General features: G+C 45.3%; 1 protein-coding gene across 5 annotated transcripts in view; it reads left to right on the top strand.

The window, feature by feature from the left end:
- SLC4A4 (solute carrier family 4 member 4) overlaps window positions 1-14,067 on the top strand; it is a 230,496-nt gene that overhangs the window by 150,879 nt on the left and 65,550 nt on the right. For all 5 annotated transcript variants that reach the window (XM_076337456.1, XM_076337459.1, XM_076337457.1 and 2 more), the window contains one exon: window positions 4,904-4,980. In XM_076337456.1, coding sequence (XP_076193571.1) covers window positions 4,904-4,980 — 77 coding nt within the window. The remainder of the gene's footprint in view (window positions 1-4,903; window positions 4,981-14,067) is intronic.

Below are 14,067 nucleotides of genomic sequence, written 5' to 3' on the forward strand. Positions count from 1 at the left end.
TTCTCCAGCCCCGCTTCTCTCTGATTATCCTTTGTAAAACATTACTCATCAGGAGCCTTCCTGATCACAGAGGAGCGTGCTGTTCCTCCAGGAAGGCACAGCTTATTGCACTGATGGCACAGAGGCGTTCTTTATAGGCCATAGCAATCTACAGAAATCTGAATTTCAGGATATTCCCCGTGAACGATGACTATCGAGCCTATTAGTAGAATGAGATAACATGGAGGGGTTTGGGCTGCCTGCCTTACTTCTTGCACCAGTACTTTGACTGAGCACAGCCAAGGAGAGGCGCGCATCGCCTTTGCCAGAGAGACAGTAATGTAAATTAGGCCTGAATCAGGAAATTATCCTTAGTTAGCAAACTGCGTAAGGGTGAATATTGTGTGCCGAAGTCTTTGGCTGAGGTCTCAGTAGCAGAATCTTTTTTTTCCGCTGGTTTGTTCAGGGCTCTGAGAGCCAGTAGGCCGAGAGGCTTCTTGCTTCCTTCTGCTCCCATATTTCCTCTCGATTCAGAGAAGCTGCTCACCCAAGGACTCCCAAGTTTTTAAGGTTCCCCCCCCCCCCGCCCCCTCCCCTCTTTCAGGTCTTTCTCAGAAGTGGTATTGCTAGGCTTACCCCAGAGACTTGAGATGACCTCGTGTCGCTGTAACCTCCAAATGGCTGAGTCTGCTGCAGAGAGTTGCTCTTATGAGCAGGCTTGTTATGCAAACATTAAAAAATGAGTATTGGACATGTCCTTCCTGGCTTTGGGTCTTCAAAGGTGCACAACCATTAGGAGCCTGAGTCAGAAGGGATTTAGGCTGTACAGATTTGGGCCACAGTGTCCACAAAGCCAAATGGCTTTTGAGCCAACATTGCACACATTGCACCTTGCATTTCTGGCAGCATTTTTCTGTTAGTGACTTTGCTTGGCAGTCAACATCAATTCAGCGATTTGGGGAAAACTTCTAAATGCAGGCTGGGATACTGTCAAGTTCCTTAGGTCAGCAAAGCTGGTAAAAGGTGAAGCTTGTGGTTTCCAGTCTGTGTTCTAGAGATCGTCTAAGTCAGTACTGAGTGGGACTAGTCTGAACTTGAGGACCTTGTAAGGCATCTTCAAAAGATGGTATGCCCAGACACCAAACGTCAGGGGAGAGCAGTCATACTACATGCTGAAGAGGTTTTGGCTGTCAGCATTAAGCGTTAAATTTCTTGCGAGGAGATGGAGATACGAATCATCTTAGCCTGAGAGAGCCCTATTTAAATTGGGATTATGAGACGCTTTCTACCTCCCAAGAACAAAGAGTACGTTGTAAAGTTTTGGTGCTCAGGTCTCTTACTGCAAGGCCAGTCTGATGACGGAAAAAAGGAGTGAATAAGGTCTGTGTGTTGTGCCAGGAAGTTGGAGCTACGGCTAACGTGCTCACAGCTCTTTGTGGGGATAACTCTCAGAAATGAATGCAGGTGCAGGCTTGCTTTCGTCTCGGGCTCAGGTCCTCCTTCCTGGTAGGGGCTCTGTCACTGACTGAAACAGGAGTGCTATCACACAAGCAGTTTCTTTAGAGAAAATATCAGAGCAGTGCTGGATTGCCAGAGAGGGATTTATGGGCGGGAGGGGGACATTCCTCGTCCGAAGCGCTCTAACTGTGACAAAAGGAGTTTCCCAAGAGCCCTCTGCCCGGAGGCTCATGCTTCCTGTCGTACAGGGTTTTGTCTGATGTCCCTCGCTTCTAGGCTCCGTGCACTTGGCCGTGTTCAGCCTTGTAGTGGTAGTGCTGCTGTAGCTGTGATGGTTTTAGAGTATAGTCAAGGTCGTGTTTGTAGGGAAGTGTGGTATTCATTAAATCAAAGGGTAAAACCGGAAAAGGCAGACGAGTGTTCTGGCACATGGGTCTGTCCAGGTCTGGAATAAACATGGGATGCCTTGAGAAGAGCTGCTGTGAGTTTGATGTGGTTATGTTGATCGTGTTGGGAGAAAGAGGCTGCTAGCAAGAGACGATAAAGTCATTAGCCGCTTCCTCTAGAAAGAAGGGTAGTTATCTCCTAAGAAACATCCGGCCTTGGACATCTAATAAACAAAGCAAACAAATGTTCTAACCTGGAAAAATGTCAGCTATGAAAGCTGTGGACCCTGATTTTAGTCTGTTTATTCCAGAACTGGACCTGGAAATTTGGAAAACCACCAAAGCAGTCTGCAGAAACTGAAGGCATACCTTCAGCGGATGCCTTTCTCTGCAGCTACATAGTGCAGCTCTTCCGAATAAAATGCATCGAAACAGCATTAAACAACTGCATAAAATAAAATCATGAGTATTTTCTACCCTTGCTCAAAGCTTTTTGGAAGCCATACTTAGTTCCTTCTCAGTTGGAGTCATTAGCCACGCCAAGGCTCGGAGGTCTCATGGTAAGGCTTGAACAAGAGGAAATCGATCTCTGCGATGCTGTCTCAGCATCCACAGCAGAACAGCGGCTCTCCCAAACCCATGAACTGGCCTTGGGCAGGCGGGCAGTGCGGGATACCCAGCTCTGAGAGCAGCCCACCAGTATTCCCATCTCTGCAGTTCTTTGAACTTCTCCAGGTCTGTTTAACTCTGCCGAAGGCTTTCTTACTTAATTTCTCTCACTCGGTAGCACTCAGGTGATAGAAACTGATAGAAACTTTGCTTTGACTCACTGAGCTGCGTGACACCAATTATCAGCGTGAACAAGCTTCGCATTTTGAAGTGCCTCTCTGATTCTTTATTTGATGTTATTGGCTCAGATTTGCAAAGCAGCCATGTGTATCTCTACATCGAGCATCAATCTTTCATTTTAATTTATGGGTACATTATATACTTGTCAAAGATTTCCCAGAATTGGCAGTGTCTGTGCAACCTTTAAAAGATAATTAGTTGCACCATACAAGAAAAAGGAGCCCTGGGTTTCAGTAATGGGCTTCAGGAATACAATAACCTGGGTTTATCTGGGGGGATTTTGTCCAGCTTTGCTTTCTACCGAATAGAAATATTTATTAAATATTCATATCACAGAAGGTGTTATGAACAAAGTAATATCTACGCCATGTAACAGACACAACATACGTAAGCAAATTTGATCACTTTTTTCCTGTTTTGTTTATGTGTTTATCTCCTACCGACAGATTCATATCAAATATTCAATCAAAATTTATAGACGTTTCTAAGTCTGGCTTCCTAATAATTAATTAGGAGAATGGTTACTAACACATGTAGCTTAAACCAGTCTTCCAAGTGGCATTTCTCACTCCATGAGTAAACACAGTTGTAAAAACTTGGTAGAGATAGGTGGGATCTTAAATCTGTCTCGCAATAACAGCAGGGAAAAGCTGGGGATTCCCCTTTTCTAATAGCTAATTTATCTAAATGTGCTTGGCTTTTGCTGTGTGGACGTTCCTGGATGTGGCTCTTAACACACAGCAGGTATAGTGTGATTCCAAGTGGCTCATAAGAAAGAATGCTTTAAGTCTCTCTCCACATACGTTGAATATGTTGTAAGAAAACCCAGCGCTGGGAGTCCACATCTTTTTCTTCCCACTCCCCTTTTTTTTTTGGTTGTTTTTTTTTTTTTTTTTTGGTGGTATGCTGATTTATTAGAGCGCCTGCTTGCACTGGGAGCTGATGAGTACTGAAAACTTGGACTTTCATTTTGGTATGAATATCAAAGCGTAAGTTTAATCAATATTGTCTCAAAACATAGCCTGAGCTGGGAAATGCCTCAGTGCCATTTCTTTTTGAGTATTTTCTGTCTTTCCAGTTACGTTCGTGATCAGGAACTCTGTGATAACAGCTCCTGTTGCTATGCTTCTGGTTCCCGCGAGCGTGGGTGAGAAGGGATGGGAAAACTTCAGAATAATTAAAAAGATGCATACTGACTGCTGTGGTTTATGATACTTTATCCATCCCAGAAGTCTTTTTTTTTTTTTTAATTTTATTTAATTAAATTCTTTTTCTTCTTTTACAATTATGGCTATTTCTGGGTTTCTTCACTTTTAACTACAAATGCTTTTAGTGGGATTGTAGAACTGAATTCTGAAATCATGGGACTTTCCTCCAAGTTCTTTAGAACTATTTCCATATGTTCTGCTAGTCTCTGAGAACACAGGAGTAAGTAGGATAAGTAGTCCATGAGGGTGCAAGCAACTCCTTACTAGCTGTTTTGCAGTGCTTGAATGCCAGCGTGTCAGGTTTACAGACGAGCAGTTGGTCTTTGAAGAAGAAACGGAGGTGAACTGCTTCAGCTCTTTGTCTCCAGGGGTTTTCTTCATCTCTCTGGGGTATCTGGTGTCAGGAATTGGTGACTTTTGGCTTATCAATGTGGTGCACATGTTGTTTTAATCAGTAAAATGCTTAAGGTTCATGAACTTCGTTCATGAGCTTACCTGAAGAAAGGTAGATTTTTATTATTGGCTCTTTCGAAGGACCGAGAGCTGCCAACCTCCCTCGCTGCGTGAGCTGCATACCGAAGTCTGGGATGCTGGGGAGCGTAGGGCAGATGTCATCTATGCAGGAGAGCTAAGGCGAGGGGTTTGCAGGCCGGAGTGACCGCGAGGGTCCCAGCCCTGTTGAGGGATGGGTTTGTGACTGGGTCCTGGGTGACCCAGCAGCATCAGTGTCAGCAGCCTGTTGCTGCTTTGCTTTTTCTCTCACAGGCAGGAATAATGCAAAGTCCTTAGACGCTTTTGCTGTCCTGAGAGTCACGGGAACGCTGTGGGTCAGAGGTGGCGAAGCGTTAGCATCTTAATATCCCATGTGCCACGTAAAGTCACAGAAAGCAGCCTGTCAGGGTCTTAAATTCCCCACATCAACCTCCCTTGTGCAAAGAAAGGTGTTGCTGTAGCCTGAGCCTCTGTGTTATTCTGACTGGATCGAAACAGGTGCTTTAATTGGTCTTGACATTGTTCTTACAGGCAGCCCAGCCATGACTCACAGAAACCTGACTTCCACCAGTCTGAATGACATCTCTGACAAGCCTGAGAAAGATCAGGTAAGCTTCAGATTCAGACTTCGCTTGGTGACGTGTATGGTTAGGAGCTGGATGCTGGGGAAAGAGGCTCTGCACCATAAAACTGAAGCAGAAGAAAAGGGTGAACAAGGTGAGTAGAGTGTTTCCGAGTCCTGTGACTGGATCCTCCACTTTTTAAGCACCAGCCCTTGAAAACAGCAGGTTAAACTCTTGCAAGGCCTGAAGCGAGTGACACCACGTACATGGCGTCTTGCTGACACCCATGAGAAAGGAGGGAAAATATTCAGATATTGATGTATATCAAATCCTCTTCCTGCTGAGAAGAGGTTCTTCAGGGGTTACAGCAAGGGTCTGCACAGGAGCTCGGGTCCTGCAGCACTCCAGGACATGTGTTCACAAGGGCCATGGGGTAGATCAGGAGCATTCAGGGGTGTGGGTCCCTACTACGGCAGCTGGTGGAATAGAAGATGCTACCTCACCCTGTGCAACTGTGCATGGCTTCAGAAAGGCAACTGTGCTGAAAGGTAACCGTGGAAGAACAGCTCCAAAATGGAGATGAGTAATAAAGTTAAAATCGGCCTTTAGTGCCAAGTCTCCACGAATGTGACCTGTTTCTTAGACTAGGGTAATGTTTGCGGTATATCATACGGGCTGTCTTTGTGTGTGTTCTCGTCCTTTCGGAGAGCTGAATTGGGAGTAAGAGTGAGTTTATTTCAAGTCTTAGAAAACTGGTGCCTGAATAAGGTCTCTGTGCAAATTTCAAAAAACCTTTGTCTTGGTTCAAAAAGTGGGTTATTCTCAAAGCGTGACTGTTTCTTTCGGAGAATCTTTTTTTTCGTGTCTTCCAGCGTTCTCTAGTCCCATGGTTATTCTGAATGCAAATGAGAGTTACTTTGGAAAATGATTTGGGTAACGCAGTAATGCTGGCCAGCTGAGAATGACTCTGGTCCTTCACATGGTGGCTGGTTGCAATCTTCTGTAAGTGCAACTCTGCCTTAAAGGGACACAGCAACATAATCAATGTAGAAAAGTGAGTGCAGAGTAATTAAATATTTTAAAAATAAAAATACATATATTTTTATATAAATAGATATACTTTCACGGAAAGAGAAGGGGGGTAATGTGTTCTGCATTGACCTTCATGTCATTCAGAGTTGTAGCATACATTTATATTGGTTGGCTGGTTTTGCAAAATATCCGTCTCCTTTAATATATGCAGCCACGCCTGGGGAAAGAGTAGGATTGTAAAATAGCTTTTTTTCATTGGAAAGACTGCTGTGTTTTATATTTTTAATCACATTATAATTGGGGTCTTATAGACTAGCAGAAAACTAGGTCTGAATGTTGCGGCAGGCTTCATAGATCTCAGTAGTGCAGTCTCGATTGCCCCTCCTGCTGAAATGTCTCTGGACGCATACAGATAATAGACTTCTTGTGTAGAATTGGGTGTAAAAATAGATGTTTCGGTAGTGCTAATAGTAGTGAAATCTGTTAATAAATCCAGCTTGGAAATGCACTCCAAAGTTTTTAACTTTTGATGTAGATAATGCCTGACTGTTTATAGTGAAAACTGTTACTTGAAAACTAACTAGTTCCAAAAAGCCGCTTAGTTAATTAGCCCGTGTCCTGCTGATGAACTTTGCACAATGGAACCCTTGTACTGTATGCCTTTCGAAGCTGGCCTGAGAAATCACCTTAGATCTCAACTTTTGTTACTGATTATCAAGACAGGAGTTTCAGTCAAAGTTTGTGAAGTTGTGGTGATGCCTGGCAACTTTCTTGAGCAGAACTTAGCATGCCGTGCAGGAGGCAAGGGAATAATCCATCGTGTTATGACAACAGGAGCTGGAAAGAGAACGGGTTTTCTTGCCTTGACAGCAGAGTGACTGGCTTTCATTATTTTGGTATCCCATCTGGAAGGTTGACAGTTAATGAGGCCATATAGTGAGGTACGAGTCTGCTGGAGAGAGAGGCTATTCCAATTTTTATTTATTTGTGTGTATATAAGAACTGCGACAGGCTGAAGTCAGTTTATAACAGTTGCTTGGAGCAGGACTGGGACCTCTTTCATCGATCACTATTTTTACAAAGATAAAGGAGAGCATTGTGTGCCCGTGTTTTAAAGGAAGAAAGGCTTTGAGCAAAATTCTGTATACCTTCAATAACTTTCCTGCCTACCTACGTCCTTAATTTTCAGTTCTGCAACCTTAATGCTAATTGGAATGGTGCAATTAACAGTGTAGCAATATTATAGCCAGAATACTCCTTTAATCTGTGTTTCAGTAGGTTCTTACTGAGCAAAGACACTAAGTAAAATTAAAGTAGAGGTTCTGGATGCTGTCTCGTCAAACTGTGAAATGTGTTCCTCAGAAGATTTTACCCTTTTATTTGTTCCTGTTTCTGTCTCTATCTCTTTCTCTTCATGAAGCAGTGCTGGTGGCCAGTGCTTTGTAGTTGCAGTATGACCTCAAGCCCTCCCTTTTTTAGGTTGGCAGCGTGGGTTTTGTGATTGTCACCCACATGACAACATGGAGAGGGACACAGGACCATGCCTTAGGACAGCTCTTGCCCCGCACACTCATCTAGCTGGAAGCAGCTGTAACATTTTGAAGCAACCATACCTTCCAGTACTTTCAGCCTACCTGGGAAAGTCTTCTTACCCAACTATGAGCCTCCAACCCCAGTGATATTTAACTTTCTCCATCCTGAGATGCTCTGTCTCTGCTTAGCCAACAGTTCCCTCACATACTTTTGGAAAAGCAGGCAGGTCCTGGGCATCCACCTGTGGCTTCCTTGCTCCTTTCCCCTCGATGTTGTAAGGTCCAAGTTGAAAATTGGTGGCTCCTGTTGTACGACCCTAATAATTCTTTGTTTGGGATCATTCTCTGTGGAGCCAAACCAGGAGCAGATCTCTTGGCATACTGCGGTTGCCTCACCGCTAGTGAGTAGTGAATTTTTTCATTCAATTCCACGTTTGCAACAACTGGTGGTTTCCAAGGATAGCCTTTGAGGTTAGAGGCAACAAAACAAGCCTGGAGCAGGTCAGAAGAGGACACTCTGGGAGGGGGAACTTCTACGCAGAAGAGTGGCATGTGTTGGTGTGTTATCTAATACACTTAGCCACTTCTCTCTCCTCTTGGAGCTGGCCTGTTATTGGCAGCAGTGCTTGAACGTGGTCACCTGGGCCAGGCTGCTTTCAGGTGGCTTGGGTTGTGGTTGGTTTTTTTTAGATAATCCAATTAAGGGGCAGTAAGCAGCTGGGACCTCAGCTACAAAGGCAAAAGCACAGACTGATCCCTCCAAACATAGGCACTGCTTTGAGGTGCCTGCTGTCCAGCCTGGTCTCCTGAGCTTTTTTTTTCAGTCCCTGTGGAGAGGTGGAATTGCAGAGTCGGTTCAGGTTTCAGGTGGGCTGGTTGCCTCTTGGACAATTGCCTCGGCAGCTGCCGAAGAAGCCCTGCTGACATAGACAACTCTGTGAAGAGGCTTATGCTAGGACGGCTGCATTTATGCTTTCATACATCTGTGCCATGGCAGCACCTGGGTGAGGTGGGTGCTTCTGCCACAGCAGGGCGGAGAGGTGTTAAAATTCCTTGGGAACTAGTTGAGGGCATGGCAGTGGAGTGTACTAGAGAGCACTGGACATGCTTAGGTTTTCCCTGAAGATCTGTCAGAGAATCCTCCCGGAGGATGCCCTCCCTGAGGTTTGCAAGGGCCTGTTTTGTCCTGCCCTGCAGAGAAATCAGGAAAGATGCTGGTGTTGAAAGGTGAATGCACGATGGAGGTGGTGACAATTGGATTGGCCTCCTCCAAGGACAGAAGAACAGTAAGCGATCAAGAGGAGTGAGAGAAGACAAGAACCCTCAGCTTTCCTGTGACTGAAACCTCTGTATAGCGAGGAGCCAGGCTTTGCTTCGCTACAGAGATGCTGAACCTGGTTAGATGTCCCGTCCAGCTCAGTGGCTTTCTCGCAGATTGCAAAGATGAGTTAGAAGACAGGCAGCACTGAGGGTAGGGGACAATATTTGCAGTGGTCCCAAGACACACTGACACGAGTACAGCCAGTGGTAATAACAAGAGATAAGGTTTTATTAAAATCATAGGTAGCACTCAGATTTACCTGTATTAAGCGTTGTGAGGTTGGTTCCTCTACCCTTACGGAAGGGATGGTTTCTGTTTACTTTGGATTTACTTTGATCTTGCTTTTGTTTTGTTTTTCTCATACTCTTTGCTGCCTTAATACACTTTCTAGAGTTAATCTTCTTGCTGGGTAACCATTAAGCTCTTTCACAAAGAAAATGAACTTAGGATCCCTCTTGGAAAAGGCTGGAGTCAGGAAAGGACAGAGGACGCCCGGGCTCTTTCTGAAGGACCAGCCGAAAAAGTGCTGCCCGTTCCCTCATTGCCAGGGCGAAGAGCCATCAGCTAGAGAGGAAGGGGAAGAGGCTCGCTGGCTTGAAGGGCAGGGAAGGAGCAGAGATACGCAGGCTATACTCAACGGGTGGGGGTTTTCCAAAAGGTTCTCCATTGGCCTTGCTCTCTACATACGACCGACCCTGGCACTAGTAATTTTAATACAGCATTTGTATATATATATATTTTATATATAACTTTCGTCTGGATCTGCTCCCTGCCCTGCCTGACGGGACGGCCGCACAAGGGCTGGGGCAAGCGCTGCTTGGAGCTGGGGCTGGAGGTACAAGCCCAGTGCTCTGCAGCCAGCCTGCTGCAGTAGTTAAGGCCTATGTGGTTGGCTTGTCTTTGATAATTTTAAGATCATTGTGCTAATTTTTACTGTCTTGTCCTCTGAAAACAATTTCAGTGTACTGCTATTCACTAAAAAAACCTAAACAAATCTTGCCGTAACTTAAATGTCTGTTTCTTTATTCTCTCTTTCCCCTCTGACATAAAGTGTTTATGGAGCTGTGATAAGCAGTTAGATCAGCAGCTTTAGCAAAGGAGAGATTGCTCCATGGAAAATGGTGGAGTTAGAACATATTCATTGGCTTTGTGTAATTCTCTTCCTTATATTTGAGACTGGATGAAATAATTTTGCCATCAGAATAAGACTGCGTGAAATCATAAAATGATGTGGAAATCTGAGAGTAATAAAGTCCTGGGTTAGTTGTAAGGTTAGGATATCTGCTAAATTAAAAATGTCGTGTTACTCTTTTTCCCCTTTAATTTATGGAAGGCAAACGATTGTGAAGCTGAAACAAGAGGAAGGGCCAATTACGAAACTGCAGAGTTTGCAGAAAATCTTTAACTGCGGATTACTCATCACAAAAGTTGCATCAATAATATTGATTCGGATCTCACCTGCCTGCAACAGACAAAACACAGTGCCCCCCTACCTCGACTGCATATAGCGGCTGCTCTTGGTAGGCTGGCTGTCACGACTGGTGGTCTGTGGAAAGGGAAATCAATGGGACAGTGTTTTATTGTTTATTTTGGTAGTGCAGAGTCGGTTACAGACACACCAAAGCTTTGCCGAAGCGGCTGTGCTGTCGGTACAGCGTTCGCCTGCATAGAACAGACTGTAGAAAGCATCCGCAGGCAGCAGCGAGCCAGAATTTCTGGTTGAGCAAAAGTATGTGTATCTTCTCCGAGAGACGTTCAGCCTTGTTTTACTCTTACGTTGTTATTTCGGGGCATTGGGATGGGCTGACGATCACCAAAGTGTGTGTTACAAAGCTTTTTGCCCGTCAGGTTCCCAGGTGAGCTCGTGGGATAAAAACCGCGTAACAGGATATCTAATGATGTCTACAAGAGGCGAAGGTTTCTGGGGGAAGAAGTGAAGAGGGGAAGAAAGCTTTTCTTCCCGTTTTCACTGCCGCGCTCGATGAACATGCCGTCTCGCAGGAAGCGTAACAGCTGAAAAACAAAAAGGGGAGCTCCAGAGGAAGTCTTCCCTTTCCGCCTCCAGCCTGTGTGGGAAGCTTGCCCCGTAGCTAAACAAAAGGCTTTTGATTCATTCCTCCTGCCGCTCTCATATCTGTCAGCAGTGCTGAGCACCCAAACAGCTGTGCGCTGTTAAGAGTGTATTATTTATGAATATTGAAGTCAGGTAATTTGCGTGAGCTGGCTCCTCTCTGCCATGAGAAGGACGGCTTGATTCGTTGTACTGCGTTACACTGAGATTGCGAAAGAGACTGGTTCAGCATCCTGAGAGTCTGGCAGAAGACGCCGGGGCCCTGACTCAAACCGCTCTGATGATAAATAGCTTCAACGAAGGCCACCGAGTTTTGATTTTGCTGTTTTATCATGTTTTTGCTTTGGGCTTGTTTGACGTTTTGGCAGTTTATAAGGATAATTAGGGAAGAGGAGGTGTGTTCCCTTTCATTGTATTTGTGTTGGCAGAACACTGCTTCTGAGGTAGCAGTGCGGAGAAGTGATTTGCCGTCATTTGTCTTATTTTATGAGGTGTTGGCAGCAGTTAATGTACTGGTCATTTGCAGCTAGATAGACAAGCAGAGGCAGCGGCACTTTTGGACAATTTTTTTTTTCTTTTCTGTTTTCCAATTAATAAATCAGCGCCTAGGCTTCCTGCTCTCTCCTGGGCTCTGAGCTCTCTATTGCCAGATAACACCAGTGGTACCGGAGCGGCGTCTGAAAGACCAGGACTTCTCATGACAGGAGAATTCCTCCAGCTCTTGAAGGTTGAGCTGTTTGCTCAGGTTTTTCTCTAACACCATATTGAATGACACCAAACTGAAAGACCTCATGAAGGTTTCTTGAGCTGTCAAAAAAGACAACCTTGTGCTTTCCCCTAATCTGGTCCACAGCAGAGATGGTTCTAGAAAAAGCAGGTGCTTCGGGTGGGCTATCCAGCAAACCTGGGGAAGGTGAGGGGGATGTACACGTGTATGTACATGTAGATTGTTCAACCAGGTATGGCTAGAAAAGATCTAACGCTTCTGCGGGTTTAGGTGCATCTTAGCCAAGTTATACATCTTCTGTATATTTAACGCAAATAAGCTTTTCTGAGGTATGTCTGTCTCTCAGGCGCTTCCTAGTTTGGATTGCTCTTGCCTGAACTCCTGCCGGCTTGCAAGTAGCCTTTTGTCAAAGAGGGTGCCCAGAACCAGGGGTATGGAAGAAGAGCGCCGGGCAGCGGCAGCAGTTCAGTCTGCCGGGGATCTGATGCACAGGGGCATCCCAAACTTCACTCTTTGTGGCTGGTGGCGTCCCACACTCCTGTCTGATTTTCTTTTTATTAAAGGCTCGTCTGCAGGTCAAAGGGATTGCCAGTGCAATTATGCCATGCTGGCAAGTCCGCGTGGCAGACCCGTAGCCTATACCGGCTGGAACCACCTAACTGGGTGGCCTGTACTGACGAGAAGTGATCCGTTTGCTGGTATGAGCTGCGTACGCCAAGAGATTGGGGGTTTTTCCACACAGCCGACCGATGTAGCTACACCGGCGAAACTTCTACGTGTGGATTATGCCTACATCTGGAAGGTTGGCTTTGTGCTCCTGATCGCCCGGCTCTTCACCATCCATTCCTCTGCCGGTACGGATAACAACAGCTGCTTGCCCGGTGCTGCCTGGGCATTTTGCTAGTGTTACTTTCCCATTTTCTCTTATTTTCAGTGCACGTCAAGGTAGGATTTTCTGTGCGGTTTTCAGCTTTCTAGCCAGTTTCAAACTACGCTGCCACACACTGGCCTGTAGTTGCAGTATCTGAGTCACAGGTGCTTCAGGAGAATGTTTATAAAAGTGTCCCCACATGATAAATCTGTGGAAATATTAGTGGCCCTGCTTATGCTTGGTATTGCTTAAGCCGTGTTTGGGCTGAGCTCTCCTTTGGCAGCGTACCTTGGAGTTTCACTCTGCCTGTCCCATGCAAGACATGTCAAACCGCACCGTGCCTGCAGCCGCATCCCTTCTCCGTTTGAGCAACCTTTTGGGGAGGACAAGGTTTTAATCCTCTTTGCAATGCCCAGGGGACAGTTTGTCATTTATGGTGTTAGAGCCGGGATTGTCAGTTAGCTCTTGATTCATGTAGTCTTAATAATTTGAAAAGGTTTAAATTTTTTTTTTCAGCTCTATATGTGAACGAAAGTGATTGAGAAGAGTCAAGTACAGCCTTAATCACCCCCTTTGTTGCTGTAGTGCAAGTGGACCATAGGAAGCTGGGGAAGTTCCCGCTGCTGTTCCCACTTCTGTCCCTCCTCCCGTGAGAAACCCTTTGGTTGTGCTCTGTTAAAATGTCCTTGGCAGCTCTGAATGGCTGAATCACTAGGACTTCTTTAATGCTCAAGATCTAAAATAAAGGGGACATTTAAAGAAAATGGTTTTATCAGGGACCTGTTATTACTGAGCTGGTGCAATAGCATACAGAAAATGAATAAATGTTGATACAAGGGGAGTTTACTGACCTGGCGTTATCTCCACTTTCGAAGGGCTTGTGTAAGGGACAAAAACCGGCTCTGAATGAATATGGTCAGTCAGAGAGAGGCACAAAACCCTTCTTAGTTGTTGTGGTGTGCGCACTGTTTATTCAAACCAGTGTTTCCATATCAACAGGGAATCTGTGCCAAAGCCAGCTCTAAAGTTCAAAAAGAAATTGGCCTTGTTGAGAGAAACCCCCCTGCCTTTCCTGGGGGACCGATGGACAGGGAGGGCGCTGATGGGATCCCACTGTTTGGAGTGAAGTCCTGTGATTAATGGTGGGAGCGATTTGCTGCTTTTCCTGTTTGAACGTCCCCTCATCTCTGCAGTCACAAGCAGACATTCCTAATTTTTAGGTCTGTCAGCCTGGATGACCTACTTTCACTCCATGGAGCTCAAATGAAAATGACTGTCTTCCAGTACAGATCACTGCCACCTTTCTGAAGGAAAGGAAAAGTTTCTAGGAAGTTTAGTTAACTGGAATTTCATTCACTTTGGCCTTTTTTCTTGATGCAGAGAGCAGTTTTGCTTGCATCGTTTCTCCCCGCAGCATATCAGCAGCGCGCCTCTAAAGCATGCCTGGGTAATGGAGTTCTGTGCGTAGGCAAAACACAGAGCATTGACCGTATCCCTTGAGGTAAGCTTTCATGGGATAATTTATGGGAAGGTAATCTTAAATGTATATGTCAACAGATACAGAAAAACAGAGAGAGA

Source organism: Aptenodytes patagonicus, chromosome 4 (genome assembly GCF_965638725.1).
Source record: "Aptenodytes patagonicus chromosome 4, bAptPat1.pri.cur, whole genome shotgun sequence".
In the NCBI taxonomy this organism is placed as follows: domain Eukaryota; kingdom Metazoa; phylum Chordata; class Aves; order Sphenisciformes; family Spheniscidae; genus Aptenodytes; species Aptenodytes patagonicus.